The sequence below is a fragment of the Branchiostoma floridae genome, chromosome 13 (genome assembly GCF_000003815.2).
Source record: "Branchiostoma floridae strain S238N-H82 chromosome 13, Bfl_VNyyK, whole genome shotgun sequence".
NCBI lineage: Eukaryota > Metazoa > Chordata > Leptocardii > Amphioxiformes > Branchiostomatidae > Branchiostoma > Branchiostoma floridae.
In genome coordinates, this window is record NC_049991.1 from 16,167,950 (window position 1) to 16,186,954 (window position 19,005).

The 19,005-nt window shown below is 42.2% G+C and overlaps 4 protein-coding genes across 4 annotated transcripts; 2 read left to right on the plus strand and 2 right to left on the minus strand.

Moving 5' to 3' along the window:
- Positions 1-755: 755 nt before the first annotated feature.
- Positions 756-5,446, minus strand: LOC118428557 (lactase-phlorizin hydrolase-like). The gene is made up of 9 exons (XM_035838652.1): positions 5,363-5,446; positions 5,107-5,167; positions 4,588-4,787; positions 3,921-4,133; positions 3,415-3,633; positions 2,647-2,886; positions 2,086-2,275; positions 1,459-1,662; positions 756-1,083 (listed from the first exon to the last, which is right to left on the minus strand). The coding sequence occupies exons 1-9, from the start codon at positions 5,444-5,446 to the stop codon at positions 782-784; spliced, it is 1,713 nt and encodes a 570-aa protein (XP_035694545.1). The 3' UTR covers positions 756-781.
- A 593-nt stretch (positions 5,447-6,039) lies between these two features.
- Positions 6,040-11,474, plus strand: LOC118428752 (probable endonuclease 4). The gene is made up of 10 exons (XM_035838943.1): positions 6,040-6,054; positions 6,608-7,052; positions 7,339-7,486; positions 7,846-8,006; positions 8,443-8,578; positions 9,104-9,199; positions 9,620-9,751; positions 10,143-10,247; positions 10,626-10,755; positions 11,232-11,474. Exons 2-10 carry the CDS (start codon positions 6,609-6,611, stop codon positions 11,284-11,286), a joined length of 1,407 nt encoding a protein of 468 aa, XP_035694836.1. The 5' UTR covers positions 6,040-6,054; position 6,608; the 3' UTR covers positions 11,287-11,474.
- A 616-nt stretch (positions 11,475-12,090) lies between these two features.
- LOC118428745 (basal body-orientation factor 1-like) lies at positions 12,091-15,178 on the minus strand. Its single transcript, XM_035838934.1, has 5 exons — positions 14,944-15,178; positions 14,241-14,430; positions 13,616-13,759; positions 13,016-13,192; positions 12,091-12,358 (listed from the first exon to the last, which is right to left on the minus strand). The coding sequence occupies exons 1-5, from the start codon at positions 15,096-15,098 to the stop codon at positions 12,092-12,094; spliced, it is 933 nt and encodes a 310-aa protein (XP_035694827.1). The 5' UTR covers positions 15,099-15,178; the 3' UTR covers position 12,091.
- A 417-nt stretch (positions 15,179-15,595) lies between these two features.
- On the plus strand, positions 15,596-18,649 carry LOC118429778 (U7 snRNA-associated Sm-like protein LSm11). Its single transcript, XM_035840411.1, has 4 exons — positions 15,596-15,940; positions 17,169-17,308; positions 17,646-17,729; positions 17,988-18,649. Exons 1-4 carry the CDS (start codon positions 15,622-15,624, stop codon positions 18,636-18,638), a joined length of 1,194 nt encoding a protein of 397 aa, XP_035696304.1. The 5' UTR covers positions 15,596-15,621; the 3' UTR covers positions 18,639-18,649.
- The last annotated feature ends 356 nt before the right edge of the window (positions 18,650-19,005 follow it).

Here is a 19,005-nt window from a genome sequence, read left to right on the forward strand (position 1 = left end):
CGGTTAAATACCTTATATCTTCTCATCGAGCGATCAAAGACTGGATTTAAATCAAGGAACGCTCATGATCAGACATTCATTGCTGTAATCCTAAACGTATACTACGTGGTACATTGTGCTGATCAATAGCCTATAGTTTATTCAAGGGCTCCATTGATCCAATAACATCAGCGAAAGTATTGTCCCACCGAGGGATAATTGCGGCGCGAAAGATGACGGTTAGGTGAGGACCAATCAGCCCGACTCTCAACATAGACGGCAAAAGTAAAGGGTAACGTTAGCTACAAAACAGCTTTTACAGAAGCATTTAATCCCCCCTTCCATCATTTTATATACGTCTAACAAGTAACGTAAAGGCGCTGTAATTGCTTGACATTTACGTGATTACAATGCCCTTTCTTCTCCCACCCATGCCCATACCACTGGTCGTTTCTACCATTAAAAGCTGCTGGTCTGAAGCGAAGACGTTGTAAGACGTCTAAATCTCCTATGATGGACTGTTCACTGCCGCCCGTCAACAGCCTCCATAGCAGACTCGCTCTCTGAGGCCTTTTAGCCGCTTTTTTGGCAAGTAGTACTTTCGCTGGCCTTTTCATTTTGTATTTGGTCAGTACAAGCGACCCTGTACGAAAAGGCCAGCAAAAGTTTGCTCATAATACACCTTTGCTGGCCTTTTCGTACTGGGTCACTTGTAATGAACAAGTACAAAAGGAAAAGGCCAGCAAAAGTGTATCATGGGCAAAAAAACAACGAAAAAAGCCTAGAGAGCCTGCTATGGAGGCTAATGCATGCCTGGGTACCACCCAGCTCCTGTTCCTGTTCCTTTGTACGGCTCCATGGTGTGGCACCAGTCCCACCATTCCTGCGTGTGTTTACTGTGCGCCGCGCCTTCGGGAAAACCACCGGACCGCGCGATGTCTCCGTACAGCTTAGCGGAAACCCTCGGGGTTCGGGTGAGGTTCGGGTCCGAGAAGTTGGTATAGTGTAGCCCCAGACGGACCGAGTGTCCAGAACCCCACTCGATGTTGTCCATCAGTGTCCACGCGAAGAACCCACGGACATCACGGCCGTCCAGCTTAATAGCTGCAAAGAGAAAATTATTCAAAAGTTTATATGACTTACTTTCTGTGAGGACCCTAGACATTTATGTGTATGTGTATGTATGCATGTGTACGGTATGTATGTGTGTGTGTGTGTTTGCGTTATACATCGGCATTCGCTAGACACACAAACAAGTCAAAAGAAAGAATCTTAATGCATTGAATGAGTTATAAAGTTCACTATACAACCATTTAATAAGATTCTCAAGATTCTCAATGAATTCAGCCATTCAGCCGACAATTCGCATGGTGAGTGAATCTTTTTGTTGTTTGAGCTGTCTACTGTACATGTATTGAACAACACAGATATGCTTTCATTCTATAGCAATTTAGAATGCAGCGCGAGTAGGTATGTCACCTCGGATGGCTTCGTCAACATACAGCATGTAGTAGCACTGTCGCCAGGTGTCGTTCATGTTCGGTGGGAACTGCTCCTTCTCCGAGATGCCGGTCTCCGTGATGTAGAACGGGACTTTGTGGGAGTATTTCTCCGAGAAGTAGCGGAGCTGCTCGCGGATGTTCCATGGGACCACGTAGGACAGTACGGTGCTAGACGATGATCCTAGTCAATATAAACGATAGAATAGATATGAAATGAAACACGTCGCGAATTTGAAGCCTTCTTCTCTGTGTATGTAGGAATCTCCTGTGTCAAAAACTTGCACGTTAAAGAAACCAACACACTTATCGAAGAGAATAAGGTGAACCGGTGTAATTGGCTAAATTGATATCATTATAGGCTAGTGCCTTATCTCTTGTCGGTCGATTACAAACAAACAATTGCCAATATTTCTATATCTACTTGTGGAATGAAACCTTTATCTATTTATTATTGGTTTGGCTATTCACAACAAACGAACAGGGCTACCCATCTAGAAATAGTGGTTTTGGTACGGATATCAGAACAATCAGAGAAGGTTTTCTAAGAAAGAAGGCGAACCAACAATATTGTCAATACTGTACTTTTAAGTGCAGTGGTCGTTACCGTGCGGCCAGGTGGGGTCCTCTGTGTCCTTGGCTCCTTTCAGGTCGGGGATGACGGCTGAGATGAAGTCCAGCGGTAAGGTGTGGTTGGAGGCGTAGATCAGGTAGGCGGAGTACATGTTCAGGCCCGCGAAGTCAGCCGCACCGCGCACGTACGCTTTCTCCGCCTCCGTGAACACCGGGAGACGGGGCTACATGAAAGACAAGAGGAAAGAATGGGCGACAATTTTTCATCTGCTTGACTTGTTCAAAGGTATCCACTGGAAAGCGGACAATGATGAATATGAAACATGGAAGGTATATGGAGACTGCAAACCGACGCAATCAAGTTGCCATACCTTCCAAACATGCATAACTTCTCTGTGTATTGTAATAGAACGGAAAGACATGAATAAATGTGAAAAATCAAAAGGTTTGGTATGGCAGTTCTTCAGTGTAGCATAACCAGCTTCTGTCACGCCACGTGTCCTAGAAGTTGGTGTGTTACGCCTAAGGGCAGTTATGTCGGTTATACAGATACAGTACTACAATACAGGATAATGTAGATGAAATTAACTATTACTTTCTCGGTGCCGTCTCCATTGATCATCTGTTTCATGGCGTCAGGGTAGTCGCCGTTGCCATAGATCGGGTTGGCAAACCAGCCCAGGAAGAACTGCTCGAAGTTGTCGGCCGCCTGGACGTCCCGCGGGTCGGACGTGTTCCGGGGCTGGCCCCACGGAGCCCCGAGGACGATCCCGACCTCCCCGCCCTGCTGAGCTCGGAAGGTGTCGTTGTAAGTGTGCCAGGCTCGAGCATGGGCCTGCATGTAGTGGATATAAACAGGGCAGCACAATATATACAATTTTTTATTGCAGATGACGAAGCGATGATGGTAACATCATGGTAGAAAAGTTGCTTTCACGCATGTTGGACATTCTGGACTTACTGGCTAGTACTTTGTCGACAAACAGTTTTGAAACAGACTGAAAATAAATATATTGGAACACAGAACTTCCCGTCTCGCAAAAGAACAACATTATAAAGCTTAGTATATCAACATGTAAATGTAGAACTGCTGTATGTTCTGATCCAAACGCAGGGACTCTAACAGAGCTGGTACCTTGATAAGGCAACGGTCTCATTTCCAAACCCGGGATCCGGCCGGGCAGCTTTTGGGAACGAAAAGTATAATATTTAAAGACAACAAAACACACAGAACATAAGACAATTAGTAATCAACATCAATTTGTGAATATTCATTGATAAACACTTTTCGTTTCCAGAAACATGCCGGCCGGGCCCCTGTTTGGAAATGTGACCTTAGTGTAAGAGTAGAAAAGGCACGCACCTTGATGACGACATGCGCTACTTCGTACTGACGTCTTCTCATGCCGAAGAGCATTTGCGGCGGGGACACGCCCAGCCCATACCCCGGCACGATGAAGGACCATGGCTCGTTAAAGGTGGCCCACCTCTTGACTCTGTCGCCGAACTTCTGGTAGCACAGCGTGGCGTAGTCGTTGAAATAATCCACCATGCTCTCATTAGTCCATCCACCGTACTTAGTCTGGAATAGATGTTGCAAATTTTAGAGAACATAAATCATGCATAGCGCAATACTGACAATGTGTCCAAATCGTTCATGAAACTGTTTGTGCTGTACCGTTACCTACCAAGCAAGAACAATGCCTAATTCTGCAGCTTCTAGTAATTCATTGCAATGTGTTCACTACCTCAGTGTCACAGTGTCAATGCGATGCAAAAAAGGACGAAAGAGAAGGGAAAGTATTAAAACGCAATGTCTAATAAATTGATGGTTTCTGATGAAAGGTAAAAAGATGAAAGCATGGCTACCTGAAGAGCCTGTGGTAGATCCCAGTGGTACATCGTGACCAAAGGCTCCATCTTGTGAGCTATCAGCTCGTCGATGAGCTTGTTGTAGTAGTCCACACCCGCCTGGTTGACGCCTCCTGCCAGGGTGCCGTCAGGGAGAAGGCGGGGCCAGGATATGGAGAACCGGTACGCCGTCATGCCCATGTCGGCTCCGAGCTGGACATCGGTCGCATACTGGTGGATGAGGTAATTTTACGTTTAGTGTTCTTGTATGTTCGATTGGCTCAATCAAATGTTACATTGCCATCTGGGGAAATGTAAACATATGATATTATATGACAGTATGTAATGATAGTGTGCACCATAGCCTAGTTATACGCTGCGGTCACATTTCCAAACCGGGGCCCAGTCGGGCAGTTTGCGGGAACGGAAAGAATGATATTTATGACAGCAAAACACAGAACGTAAAAGATACTCATGGGCATAATATGTGTATGTTATTTTTATATATATATATATATATATATATATATATATATATATATATATATATTTTTTTTTTTTTTTTTTTTCCATTTTCCCCACAAGTAGCCCTACCGGGCCCCGTTCGGAAATGCGACCTATGCTATAATCATTTCTGGGGTTTGAGTACTGAGAAACAGTTTAACCGTCATTCAGTAAACTATACCTTGTGATAGCTGTCGGTCGCAGTGTCTCCCCACGGAGTTCTGCCGGACCGGTGTGCGTAGTGGTCCCAGATCGACTCGCCCTTCCCGTCGGTGTTCCACCCGCCCTCGACCTGGTAGGCGGCGGTGGACGTGCCCCACAGAAACCCGGGTGGGACGGTTCCGGATATGAAGGGTTCTTTGGGGTAGGATGAGGGCTGGCCTAGGGTCAAATAGCAGAGAGATGAAAAAATATATACATGTAGCAAGTACACAAATAAAATAAAATTCTAGTACATGTATCTAGACTACCTCCTTGACTGACAAAATATAGGGAAGGACCATAAACCTGGACGTCGTTGCGACAGCACATGACGTTCATTCTAACATATAGGAAAACGGCTTACCTCATCGTTGGTAAATATACATGTATACAAAATAACAGGTTTGGCAGGACTCAAGTTAGCATGCTATCTGGCTGCATGATGATGACAAGATGGAGCTATTAAAAAGATGTAACGTTAAGTAATCAGTAGACTCACGTTTGGAGATGCCTTGAACATGCTGGGAGTATTCTCTGGCTTCGGCGGAGATATCTTCAGGCTTGGGGACACGGCAGAAAAATAAACATCATTTGATATCTATCAGAATGTACCTGCGGACATTACAATGGGACAAAACGTAGATCAAGTTTGCTTTAACCCCACCTTGAGCAGTACAAGTACAGATCTAGAGAAGTTTACACTGTGACCCTTTCCCGAGTCCGAACATCTAACGTTAACGACTTTCAGTTCTTACCAAGTCTGTGCATATCTCAGAGTGAGCCACAGCAGCTGCCAGTAAAAAGAATCCCACGAACAGCATCTCTCTGGTCTTCGGCATGTCGAACTGCAGTCAGGCTGAGAACCTTACGTAGAGAAAGTGAGGTCTCAGAAAGGAGTTGAATAACCTCATTCACATGCATATGGTTCAACCGTCACCAACTGGCCGTCATCTAGTAAGCTGTGTCGAAGTTCGTTGTGTGGCCTATCGTCAGTGGTTCACGTTGAAGTAGTTCCGTGAATCATTCACAAGCGTAAGTGACAACACAATAGCGAGCACATAGGTGAACAGGTGAACTTTGGACCATAACGCTTGTCAGGTCAGCTAAGGACAAATATTCCTACAGTTGACACAACCCTGTGCAGGTAGATTTTTTGTGTGTCCTACATGGGACATAGCGGTTACGTTAGTTTGTTAACACTATGCTCTAAGGCCCTCAATTGTGCATTCATACTGAACCTCCCCACAGAACAGGTGGTAGCAATGAAAGACTACAGGGGGCACAATGTGCTTATTTGGATAATCAGGACAAATTCGAGATCAAAGGTCAAAGTTTAAAATATGACGGCAATTTCGATGGTCAGTGTCAAAAGTTGGAGAGTTACAGTGAAGAGAACGTCGATTTCCTGAGTTTGTTGGTTGAACCAAAGGTGGAAAAACAGTGTGAGGTACCACAGAGTGTTATAATTCCATCTCAGGATCTAGAAGTTAGTTTATATCTAGAATACATAAGGCTAGGGGGAGGGGGCCCCGGTGTATCAGCTCTAAAGGCTTGTCTAAAAAAGTATGAGACAGAGATGATCATAATACTGTCCAAAACGTATCATAATCGATGTCTAGGTTTTGCTTCTAGCTGTTCTGTACCGTTTGTTGAACAAAATGTCACAGTTTGGGGCAAGTCTGTCAAATACAAATATCCCATGCAGTGCCTTTCTTGCAAGGAGGTTTTAAAAACGGAAATCTTTTTAACCTCCTGCTGTTTCTTGTAATAAGCATCTTCACCGACCAAACTGCACATGCGCACGTCCAAGGTGAAGGCCCCTGAGATATGAACGAGTCTAGGCAGTGCTTTGATTGTAAAGCACATGACGGAGGTCATATATATCCAGCCATGTCTAAAGCAAAGTCGAGACAAGCACTGTGTTTACAAGTCCTTAACCATTTAATAACCTGCACATGCACAGTTATATCTATGAATTTATTTGAGTTTCCCTTCTAAAGGATGCCTCGCAAGAAAGTAGTACCTGAGGACAAAAACAGCCAACTGGAGACAACTACCAGTGAAAATCCACCTCCAAGGAAGACCAGGGGAAGGTCTCCCAAGCCTCCAGCAGCTCCGGACACTGGCCCTTCTAAATCTTCCAAGAGTTCAACAGGAAAGGGAAAGAAGGACAAGAAAGATGGTGAGACATCAACAGCAAAGAGAAAACCTCGAGTCACTGCAAGTACTGGTGATGCCTCTCCACCAAAGAAATCCAAAAGCATGGCCAAAAACAAAAAGACTGAGAGTGACACACAGGCTGAAACAGGAGAGATGTTGAAGGAGAAAAAGAGGGAAAGAAAGACAAAGACTAAGATAAAAGTGGAAGTGAAGGATGATGATGAGGAGGCAGAGACTGAGAAAGTCAAAGGGAAAGGAAGAAAAAATGCAAGCAAGACCAAACAGGTATTTAGGGCAAAGATATTTTATATGTAGCATGACTTTTGTATTATTCTGTAATGTAATAAAGAAGAGCTGATATGAAGACTTTTTACTATAAGCTTTAAAAACTGTGGAGATGTGGAGAAATAAATTGATATGTGACATTTTAATAATTGCAGTTCTTCTGAAATAATTTTCAGTAAGATTTGGCTTCCTAGATTCATATGCAAGCTATGTATTAACCTGGCATATGTTTCATTATACAGTTTTGGACAATTGTTTTTTTTTTCTGATCCCTTCCTCTTTGTAGGAAGTGAAAGAAGAACCTCCAGCTGCAGCCAGTAGCAGTGCCGAAGCAGAGACCAAACCCAAGAGGAAGGCAGCCAACAAGGCCAGTGTGTTACTGGGAGGCCCTGGCCAGTTTAAAAAGTTTGTGGGAGCTCATGTTTCCATCACAGGTATAACTGATGCTTCTATAAGTTCTAACATATTCAATACCTTTTGTAAGATGCTATTTGTTTTTCTAGTCTATTTAATAACAGGTTCTATTGCACTTGGATATTTTTTTCCAGCCCCATAGGGAAAAAAAACAATAACTGTTGCGGCTAATGTTTTTCTACTATGAGGATTAACAAGTAGCAAGAGCTTCAACTTGTTCTGGGACCGCTGTAGCCCCAGAACCCTATTGATTTAATTTATTTATTTGTTATGTGTGGTCCTTAAGTACCAAGGTTTATGGTTTGAGATAGCCAAGCTTTCCTTTGGTGTTTTAACTTTCCTTTGCTGTTATCACATCTGTATGTGACCAACGTTTCAGGTGGAATAGAGAACGCTGTAGAGAATGCAGTAGCCATCAATGCCCGGGCCTTCGGTCTGTTCCTACGCTCACAGAGACAGTGGGCGTGTAAACCCATGGAGGAGTCTGCAGCCAGGCTATTTAGGGAGGCCTGTGAGAAGCACGGCTTCTCACCTAGTCAGGTGAGAAACAGTTTCTGATGGTTCCAAAAATCTGTGGAGGAACATTCAAGAAACAAGATATTCATCTGAATTTTCAGACTAGTAACTTGTTCAATCCCATCAGTTGTACTGTGAATCTTGAAACATTTGCAGTGGCTCTATTTTCATAGTTTTCTCGATGACCCCTACTTTGAAAAATGATGACAATGGAGAATATTTCTACTGTACTACAAAGTTGTTCCAGCTGTTTGTTTGTTTGAACCATTATTCATTTACTAGCATGAAAGCTCAAATTGGCTGTGAACTCCAGCACTGTACAAACCTCCTTTCCCCTTCCACAAAGTTTAGTCACTGCCAAAATAGATTGAATTAACAGTAGACGCTCTCTTAAGTCAGTGTCTGTAATGAAATACAACCATGCTCCAGCACAATACACACTACCATCCTGTTGTCCTAGATCCTTCCCCACGGCAGCTACCTGCTGAACTGCGGAGCGCCCAACCCCGAGACCCTGAGGAAGAGTCGGGAGGCTCTGGTGGATGAGCTGAAGAGATGTGAACAGCTGGGACTCACCATGTACAACTTCCATCCCGGTAAAAATGGGATTCAGACTAATTCAATAAAACAACAGTGTTTGGAGATAGCTGCTGTAAATTAAAGGAGTTGATTATCTAAATGATACAGTATAGAAACCACTTTTGGGAAAAAGGGGGTGGTAAAGATTTAGAAAAGGTACCTTTTTTTTTTACATGTTTTCGGTTCATACTTGCTTACTTCTTATTTACCTACCGCCCAGCCTTATGCTACGGTCACATTTCCAAACCGGTTTTTGAAAAGTATAACATAAAAGAGAGCAAAACACACAGAACGTAGCAAAATAGCCATGGCTATATGATTTGTGTGTATTCCTTGATAAACTCTTTTATTTTTTGCTTTCCCCAAACATACCGACTGGGCCCCAGTTTGGGAAATGCGACCATAGCACTAGTCACTAGCCATGCACTCATGACTGAGCAAACAATGCAAGAACTATGCTCTGTTGGATAAAAGTTTTCTGTAGGTAAACCCAATCAGTCTGGTTTAATGCTAACAGTTGTAATTTCTGTTTTACCTCCCAGGTTCTTCCTGTGGTGAGATCACAGTAGAGGAGTGTCTGACCAGGATAGCAGACAGCATCAACCTGGCTCACCAACAGACCAGCGGTGTTACCACAGGTGAAACAACTTTACTCTCACGGGAAAAGCACAAAATGGTCAACAGAACAGTCAACTTAATTGTATGACTTTTGCCTAAAGTAGCACAAAGTAACATCTTCATTTACATACTAATAGTACTCCATGCTCAGTTCAGTTCATCCTCTGAGAGGTGACATCGCAGTGGCCATAAATTTATGAAAAAAATATACTCCATGTATGTGATGGAAACTCTTAAGAATTTTATAGCATATGATGTATGGTGCAATGTATGCACCAACCACTTACCATGATATTGTACTTTACTGTACTTGTCTATATACTTTTGTTATATCTGCCTTCTTCTGCAGAACTTAGTGTACTAACACTTTACAGGCCACCTGATGTAACTACACTTTTCAGATTATGTGTAGAACCTCCACTATGACATTACCTTCACAGTGATAGAGAACATGAGTTGTCAGGGTAACACAGTGGGAGGGAAGTTTGCAGAGCTGCGTGGGATCATCGACAGAGTGGAGGACAAGTCCAGGGTGGGTGTCTGCATCGATACCTGCCACGCTTTTGCTGCAGGTAAGGAAGCTTATGGACGGCTGTGCTCAATTTGAAATGGCTGTTGCTCAGAGTTTAGATACCAGGGAACTAGTTTTGTTTATATACCATGGCATTAATTTGGTGCAATTTGTAATACGGAAAAACATATTTTTGCTGGTGTGTTCATTTTATTTCTTTTTCTGCCAGGAGCCAATCAGAACTTAGAACTGTCTTAGGAATTATTATTAGCTGTATATTGTAAATATGAGCGAAGTTTTTTTACTTGCACACAAATCTATAGGGCAACCCTAATGGTTTATTGTGTGCGAGTAGCTTGACAAAAGGCGATGGGGAAAACATTCTGCATTTTTGCGCAAATGCTGCCTTTCTAGTTACGTCTTACACACTTGATGTCTTCTCTATCCCAAAGGGTACAACCTTTCTACCCAGGCTGGGTTTGATCAGATGATGCAGGAGTTTGAGGATACTGTGGGGTTTTCATATCTCAGGGCCATGCACATCAATGACTCAAAAGGTAGGGACACAGTATATGTGCATTTACCCAAAAAGTAGTTACTCAAGCAACTGAATATGATTTTGGAAACGGTCAGATCTTTCAGACAGCCACTAGGCATCTTTCATCGATCAGTGACACTGTTGGAAGACGCCAGATTGCTGTCTAAAATTTCTGACCGTTTCAGAAATCATATCCAGTCGCTTGAGTAACTGCATTTTGGTGTATCTTATTACCTGGATGTCTAACCTTCATCAATGTAATATGTGCATTTACTATACATTGTATATGTTTATAAAAGGTTGAAACATCTCCTTGTTGCACTGTTCATCTTGGAATATATGTTAGCCTAGAATTTTCAAAACCACTTGACTGATAACTTTGTCTGTTTCTGCAAAGGTGATGTTGGGTGCCATCTTGACCGCCATGAGAACATCGGAAAAGGGAAGATCGGCATTGAAGGCTTCAGACGAGTCATGAACGACCCACGACTAAACAACATTCCAATGATCCTGGAGACACCGATGGGGTAAGGAAAACCTCCACAACAACTAATGAGTCGGCTACACACAGAACTGCATGTTAAACTGAAATGTGTGTGTGTGTCTAAGATTTCTCACCATCAACATTTGACAATGTGAGAGTCTTTTTTTTTCTTGCTGAAGATATTTTTCGATTTAATAGCTTTTTCCTGAGGCCTCAGATATCTATTTTCTTGGTTCTTGGTTTAAAGAAAAATTTAGTGAGTGGATAAGATAAATGCAGGAAGATGGGTCAAAAATTTGCATGTGACTATATTCACTACCTAAAAATGTCTTAATAAACAACAACAACAACAATTATAAGGTACAGAATTTCTCCTCAGTCTCTGTTTTCATCATTCTAAAAAATCCAAGAACCCACAAAATACACTTGGTGTAGTCTGACATATTATTTTCAGTAAGCTTATATCCATTTGCAGGTATTAAGATGGTTTCAGACTAGTTTCTGTATTATCTTCCCCAGTTTGGATGATGAAGACGAGATCAGGATACTGTACTCCCTATGTGAGGACCTATAGTCTGGACCAGGAGACCTCATCAACTATGCAGAAGGAACATCCTCCTTCCTAAAAATAAGTTTCAAAATTCAGCTGCATTCTTTTTGCCTTTAACTTGTTCTTTGTTTCTGTTGAATGCTCCAGTTGAATGCAAAACTTTCTTTTCTAAGATCTTTGATAGTCTAGCTTGTTTTAGGTAGTCATGTTTTGCACCACACTATGTCAACAAATAATGTAAAAGATTGCCTATTGTATTATACCAAAGTGTTTCTTAAAGACATATAAAGCTTGTATCACTTTCTCATTCATAAAAAACGATAGCATTAAGCCTGTTACTTAAATAGTTTTTATTAACTATATGTTGTTAACTTGTTCTGAACAAATAAAACTGAATATGCACACCTTGTATTGTGAAATTTTTTTCATTGTCTTAAATTATGCATTTATTATGTAACATTTACAATGTAAATATGTTTATAACTCATGGAGTCCGAGGCTATCACACACAGTGAACATTTACCATGCAGTTTTCTTTCTTAGCAAAGAAGACTCAAGGTGGTAAATTTACATAACTATGCCAATATGATAGATAAACTTACTGTTGATACTATTAGTTATGTAAGTAGTACAGACAATTGTAAAGTTCATCATAAAACTCCCAGAAATATTTCTAATTTCCTGGTACATGTACTCAGTAACAACATTTTCATATATACAACTTTGTGAATAATACAATACTGTACATCACAGCCTATTGGAACATAGACACAGAACTTTGGAAAAACATATGTCCAATTGGTAAGTAAAACTGTCCAACTTGATGTGATTAGTATTCTTCAGGTTCACCCTCCCCTTGCTGGTCCTCTAGGAGCCCAAACGACTTGAGCACCTTGTGCTGTCTGGCGCTCCTAAGGACAGCCAGGTCCTTGGCATACTGCTGTTCCCTCAGCAGCTCCTTCCTCTGATCCTCCAGGCGAAGTTTGTGCTCGTGCAACGCTCTTGTTTCCTTGATCAGGTTCAGCAGTTCATGTCTCAGTTGACGGTTCTCGAGTTTGATCATCTGTGTGTGTTCATCCAGACACCTGGCTGCCTCCTGCAAGAAAGAAAATATTTTAAGAACACGGGCATGAGCCATGTAGATTTGCACTCTGTTTGCATAGCATACACAGATGTTCTAGATGCATGTACAGTACATGTGTATTAACTTTTTGCCCCAACAGTGAGAGATGACAGTAACAAAGTCTATCAGCCATCTTGTGGGAACTCCAAGACAAGATCTAATGGGTTGAGACAGCGTGAGTCTCGAAAGCTTCCAAAGCAACAAATTGTGTGTATATTTGTTTATCAACATTATGTCATAAGAGTGCAAGTGCATCGTACACTCTAAGGCATACTACAAAGAATTGTTTGAGATGCATCGCCTAACCCTAACAGAAACATGTCTAGCATGAAAGCTCATCTGTGTTGATGTAGTACATATTGAAGATTTTCCGATATAAGAGCACATCAGCCAACACTCAAAAGAGACGGGGGCCGATATCGGCTGCCAGGCATTTATGATTCGTTACTCGAATCACGTGTCTCTAAGTCACATGATCAGAGTAACTGAATCATCACTCCTGAAGAAGGTTGATGGAAGTGCAACTGAAAACTCGAGGTAAGCAAATTTTGGTGTTGTAAGACAGTGGAAAATCTTCAATAGAAACATGTCTATTCCTACATTGTACATTTGTTGTATAACAATACTGACCTTGTTTGCCAGTTTGCCCATGGAGGTGATGCGCTGGTCAGACTCGTGTTGGTAGTCACTCTTCTCCTTCAGGAACTGTGCCTTGAGCTGCTGCAGTGTGTCCGAGTGTACGCCACGCATCTTCAGGACTTCTCGCTCAAGATCCTTGATTCGTGATATCTGGTCTGCCTGTAGTTTCTGTACACCAAAGAGAAACAAACAAAGCTGCAGCCTTTAGTACATGAAATGTTTCATATTGCACAGATTACAGAAAAAGTGATCCAAACAGTTGACATCACCAGTGAAGATGAACTGCACCAGCAGCCTGGTAGATTTAGCCTGAAATGCAGGCATGTTATCTGCTAAGCAACCTTGCTCCCTAGCCATTGTAACACATCTGTAAAGAATGTCTACATTCAATTCAAATAGGGGTCTTGATATGGTTTCAACTTTAAACTAAGTTAGTGCGAGAGGAGGTTTTTTATATGTCTTTAACTTGGCCTTGTGTATGTCTACATTCAGATAAAGGACACCCCTCAGCTATAACTAGTATAAGGAATGTACAATCTTTCCTCCTAACATCTTTTTGAAGATAAGTACATAGTAGTGCAGTGGTCTTACTTTGAACTCATCCAACTCTTGCAACTCTTTCTTTGTTTTAGCCAGCTCATTCTCCCTCTCCAGCAGCAGCTGCCTCAGTCCTGCTTTCTTCTGCTCATACTCTGCCAACACCTCTGATTTCTCCTGTTGCAGCTTTTCAATTTCCTAAGGAACGACAACGATCGTTATTACAAGACTAGCAATACATGCGCAAAAAAAGCAGTTACTCAAGCAACTGGATATGATTTTTGGAGATGGACAGACGTTTCAGATATCCATTATTTTTTGTCATTTTGTGTGATAGAAAAATACCTTTTGACATTCCATCAACTCATAAAGATTGGAAAAATGTGTTTTTCATCTGTCTCTAACTTCTAAGATATTTTCAGAAGGTAAAGTTTACCATCTAAAATGCTTGTACAGGTAAAATGTAGGTTCAATGAGGATAGTCTCTTGGCATTGATACATTAAAAGATTGTGCTCAAATTTATCCTGAAAGGTGTACTGACTGATGTGGAGAACGTTTTTGGGTAAAGAGAAGTAACATTAAGTAATCAAACACAAACCCTGACATATTAAAATGTGTAATAACATTTGTGGTACAGATGTGGTATACACTAAGACAAAACTTGAATGTATGACATACCTTCTGGTTCTGGTCGCTGAGAGAGACAATAGTGGACTGTCTCTTGTGTGTTTTCTTGGCCATATAAGACATGTACTCATGACTCTCCACCCGTGTCTGGTGAGCCTCCTGCTGCAGCCACTCGTTCTCCTTCCTTAACTCCTCAACACGCCTCTTCTTCTCCGCTAACTCATCATTCACACTCTGAAGTCTGAAACAGTAACATGCACAGAATATATACCCAATATAAACCTGTAATTTATGTTCATATCACATCAATATGGCGATATCTAACGTTACTCTACAAATTCTCTAAAAACAGTTTTATTTTATGTATCAAATTATTTATTCATTTTACCAATAGTGTAAATCTGAGACCTGATATCTCTTAAAAAGTTTTTTTGGCAACCATGGAAATAAATTTGTGTGCAACAAAAACAAGAAATATCCTAAACGCAAAACGCTACATGTAACCTACATGTGAGTGACAAAGTATCGAATTTCATTATAAGTAATTTGGGCACTTAACAGGTGGTTGTCAGGGACCGATGAGACCTTAGCTTAATTTTTAAGGATTGTGATTGTGTAAGATTAGGTTTGTGAGCAAATAAACAGGAAACAGACCTTTCTTAACTAAATAAGATCAACATGCATATGACCGTTTTCAAACTTCGGAAACACACACACACGACAAAGATTATATTGCAGGGACGATTCCACTCACTGTTTGGCCAGCAGCTCCTCTCTGTCCTCGCCTTCTGGTGGCTCGGCGGACGGTGCGGCTGTCCCCGCTGCCTCGTCGCCATCTCCCTTGTCTCCTTTCCCTTTCTTACCCTTCTTGCCTTTCTTGCCACCTTTACCTTTCTTCTTTGGAGGCATTTTTTGCGAATGATCACCAGGTAGTGTTCCTGACGCCTGGTTGCCAAGATAGTCTAAACAATCATTCACACAGAGTGAAGAATTCGTCAACAGCAGATTCGAATCAACGTCATTATTATTTCCCCTTAAAATTCATAACACAGTTAAGATATGTTACTATAGACAAATGAAGAATATAAATAAGGACTGTAAAAATTGTAAAAGGTTTATTTAAAGTTTTTAAAGCTATACAAGTGACTAGGTATTTCATGAAACTAAGTCTAGCCATACAAAACTGTGTTTACTGCAAAAGCTCTAAAAACATAGCACAGCATTCGTTAACATCTTATTCCAGCCTTTCTAATTAATAAAGATGACATTGGTACCGACAAATGATAAAAAAATTACCATAATGCAATACATCTACGTAGTTTTTTTTATTTGAGATGATTTGAATTCGACAATGTATTTTCTCAAAAGTAGATATACTAAAGTACTTTATACGCAAATGAGCTGCTAGTGTCTGTCTTATCGCAAATCCAACATGGAACCGGAAGAAGAAGAGGCGGTCGATTTGACTTCTCCAGATTTTGACCCGGCGAAAGCTTTGTCGTCCCAGGCCGTAAGCCTTCCCGTGCCAAACGTGAGACCCTTCGAAAACCTAGCTCAGTATGAGTCAGCCATGAAGGGCTTAAGAGCCCGCAGGAAGGCTCCAGCAAGCACACAACATGGCGGTCCAGATACTGCTGGAAAGTCAGGGAGCAAGGACTCGTCCACAGAGGCGGGGCCGTCTGCTAGGTCTCTGCCTCCACTGGTGGCTACACACAGGAAACCTGCCAAAACGCTACTCACAAGGATGACGGGTAAATTACAGTGGTTGCTGAAACTCGAAGCTTATAATATTTGCATGTATAACGGTGTATGGCAAAGGCAACAGACCTATTTTAGGATTTGAGGATTCTCCCACCACTCAACCCGGCCCTGCAGTGTGCCTAAGGAAGTAATCCTTGTCAGCTTTACCCAAGGAGGTTGAAACCTCCTTGCTTTACCAGAAGAGGATGCTTTATTTTAGGCTCAGATTGTATACAGTCTACTCCTGATGATTTTAAGTTAATTCAGTTTTTCCATGTATACCAAGCACTTGTGTAAAGTTATTTATATTGTAGACATCAGTCATAGGTGCCATACAACATAATGTTTGAACAATGCAAGTATTGACTATTGTATGAAGGTTCATCTGTAATAGTAATTGACATAGTAAAAGTTTTACACATTGTGCAGTATATCTAGCACTGACCAATAACCCTACTCAAGTTGAAATGACCAGAGGAGTTAAAGAGGTCATCTACTAGTACATTTGAGCCCATAGATGGATAGAGGGGCCAATACCGACTACTGCCATACTGGGCACCTCTATTCAGGTTACATGACCCAGGCTTTGGGTCAATTTGATGCGAGAAGGGTTGGAGGCTTGTTGGTGAGTGCTTTATGATGATGAGATGATGATGATGGCTGTTTCTTCGTATCCGAAGATCAATGGTAGGCAGACAAGGTTGATTAGACGACCAGTCTGCCTGGCCTGCACGTGACTTTTTTTAAGGTGAAGGAGGGGTGTGCACTCCCTTCTCCACCCTCTCGTCTACTGGCGCACTAAGTCCTACAGGGACAGAACTATTTGCCACGTAAGATGGCCCCAGCAGATGCAGGTTTATTATTTGGAGTTTCCGTCTCCTAGGAGGACTTCCGACCAAGGCCGTAAGGGGTTCCTCCTACCCCCGATCGCGCAACTCGTGTGTCATGGCGGGTGCGTCATGCCCGAACATGCCCCTAAGGCTTGTCTCGGCCACAAAGCCCCGCCAAGGCCACTAGCCGCAGCTAGATACTCATTTACACCTGAGTTAAGTGAGGAAAGTCGTGTAAAGTGCCTTTCCCAAGGGCACAAGATCGGTGACACAGCAGTCGGATTCGAACCCGCCACCTCTCGGTCTCGAGCCGAATATGCTGCCACTGTGCCACGCGGCCCCATGAGTGCTTTATATTGTGTACAGAAATAACATGTTAAACTTTTACCTTCTACAATCCTTTTTGCAGAAGCAAAGCAAGGCCCACTGGATGTTCTGCGCAGCTGTATCAGTGAGAAACGTCGGGTCATTGTGACAACGAGAACATTTAAAGGCCTTCGTGGGATCTGCACTGGCTACCTGGTAGCCTTTGACAAGTTCTGGAACTTGGTAAGTAGTCAGTAGACATACTCCTGTAGCTTAAAGTTTGATCACATGTGTTGTTGACACCTTGCATATTACTCAGTGACTTTGTGGTTAAGAGTAGGGTTTTTGAATCTTGAAGTATTGAGTTCAAACCCCTGACAAGGCTAGATGTTTTGCCTTGGGGAAAGGCACTTTGCACCAGTTTCCTCATTTGACTCAGCCCTAAATGAGTACCTATAGCTTTAGTTAGTGCCGTCCGTAAGATAGATCATTAAATGGAGGTCAAGAGTGTGAAGAGATATGATGTATACATGCATGTTCATGTCTATCCTTTCAAATGTCTTCTTGTACTCTATTCTAGGCAATGGCAGATGTGGAAGAAGTATACCATAAGCCACCTCTGGGCAAGAAATTCTTCAATGAGGAAACACTGACTGTCTCAAAGGTATTCTTAGAAAATGAATGTTAATAATGGTTCGTTGGGAAAACAGACTGCTTCAGTAACAAAATTTGCACAATTTCTTTTCTCAGCTTTTCCGCTGGGTCAGCAGCTTTGATTTGCATGCCGTTATTGCCGATCCTGCGCTTGCTGTTATGCAACTCTCACACCTGTTAAATTTTCCCCAAAGAGTTCAATTTTATGAGAAAATAAGGAAATTCATTAAAGATATTTACTTACTTCATGTATTCTTTGCTATTGCAGCTTTTGCAGTCGGAGACGACATCACAGATTGTCTCCAAAAACGATTATTTAATGCAGTCTACAAGAATGAAGGAAGAAGAGCAAAAAAGCTCAGCAGCAGCGAGAACTGAGCAAGACACTAGACACTGCAGTACTCAGTATAAGGGACAGGGGGCAGGTATGGACCTAAAGAGTAATGTCAAGAAAGAGCCAGGTGACCGTGGGAGTGGAAAAGCAAGGTCCTCTACTAGAACAGAGCTGCACCACAGAAGTGATTATAAGGAATCTAAAGAAAAGAGGCATACAGAGGAACAAAGGACAGACAGACGAACTAGTTCCAAAGATTCCAGTCTGAAAAAGCATGGAAGAGAAAGAGACAAAGGTTCGAAGGCGGGTCCTGAAAGTTTGTCCGCCTTGGAGAGCAAGCTAACAAATCTACAGAAGGAGTTAGCAGCATTAGATGCAGAGGAAAGTGATGAGGAAGAAGACACAGTGCAGTCAACTACAGGTGATACAGAGACACAGGGGAGAACATCGGCAGGTGTGAAGGGAACAAAGGCAAAGACTAGGAGAAAGCCCAGGAAACAGGAGTGCCAATTCTTCAAGAGACATGTGAATCAGTTATTTGTGAGAGGAGAAAATGTTGTGATTGTGTCAATAAAAGATGCATGACAGGCAACAAAGTGTTTTCGTTGTAATGGCTGTTGGTTGTGAGCTGACAAAGGACAGCCTAGATGACAAGGGACAATGTTGTGGGTCGAATTCTTACGGAAGGGAGACAATCAACTCAGCCTATGGTCAATCTGGTCCACTCAGCTGAACCCCCTGATGTCAGTGATGAAATGAACCCAACCAACTATCCCTTACCCTGGCCGAGTTGACAGGTGTGTTGGGCTGAGTAGACCAGGGTGTTGGGCCGAGTTGACCAGACTTTAGCCAGTTAGGTTTTGACAATACAAGATACAATACAAAAAAGAAAGCCCGATAAAAACGACTAAAAAAAAACCAGCCGGAGCCTAACCTCTGCTTGGAGAGTAAC

What these genes read in the sequence shown, in the direction of transcription:
- LOC118428745 (XM_035838934.1), bottom strand. Translation starts at nt 15,098, where the DNA reads ATGCCTCCAAAGAAGAAAGGTAAAGGTGGCAAGAAAGGCAAGAAGGGT. An exon ending in GAGGAGCTGCTGGCCAAACA is followed by an intron (nt 14,431 to 14,943) that starts GTGAGTGGAATC and finishes TTACTGTTTCAG; the next exon opens with ACTTCAGAGTGTGAATGATG. An exon ending in TGGGCAAACTGGCAAACAAG is followed by an intron (nt 12,359 to 13,015) that starts GTCAGTATTGTT and finishes TCTTTCTTGCAG; the next exon opens with GAGGCAGCCAGGTGTCTGGA.
- LOC118428752 (XM_035838943.1), top strand. Translation starts at nt 6,609, where the DNA reads ATGCCTCGCAAGAAAGTAGTACCTGAGGACAAAAACAGCCAACTGGAG. An exon ending in ACGGCTTCTCACCTAGTCAG is followed by an intron (nt 8,007 to 8,442) that starts GTGAGAAACAGT and finishes CTGTTGTCCTAG; the next exon opens with ATCCTTCCCCACGGCAGCTA. An exon ending in ATCCTGGAGACACCGATGGG is followed by an intron (nt 10,756 to 11,231) that starts GTAAGGAAAACC and finishes TATCTTCCCCAG; the next exon opens with TTTGGATGATGAAGACGAGA.
- LOC118429778 (XM_035840411.1), top strand. Translation starts at nt 15,622, where the DNA reads ATGGAACCGGAAGAAGAAGAGGCGGTCGATTTGACTTCTCCAGATTTT. An exon ending in GCTACTCACAAGGATGACGG is followed by an intron (nt 15,941 to 17,168) that starts GTAAATTACAGT and finishes TCCTTTTTGCAG; the next exon opens with AAGCAAAGCAAGGCCCACTG. An exon ending in AAACACTGACTGTCTCAAAG is followed by an intron (nt 17,730 to 17,987) that starts GTATTCTTAGAA and finishes TTGCTATTGCAG; the next exon opens with CTTTTGCAGTCGGAGACGAC.
- LOC118428557 (XM_035838652.1), bottom strand. Translation starts at nt 5,446, where the DNA reads ATGCCGAAGACCAGAGAGATGCTGTTCGTGGGATTCTTTTTACTGGCA. An exon ending in TAGCGCATGTCGTCATCAAG is followed by an intron (nt 2,887 to 3,414) that starts GTGCGTGCCTTT and finishes CACTACATGCAG; the next exon opens with GCCCATGCTCGAGCCTGGCA. An exon ending in ATGGAGACGGCACCGAGAAA is followed by an intron (nt 2,276 to 2,646) that starts GTAATAGTTAAT and finishes TCTTTCATGTAG; the next exon opens with CCCCGTCTCCCGGTGTTCAC.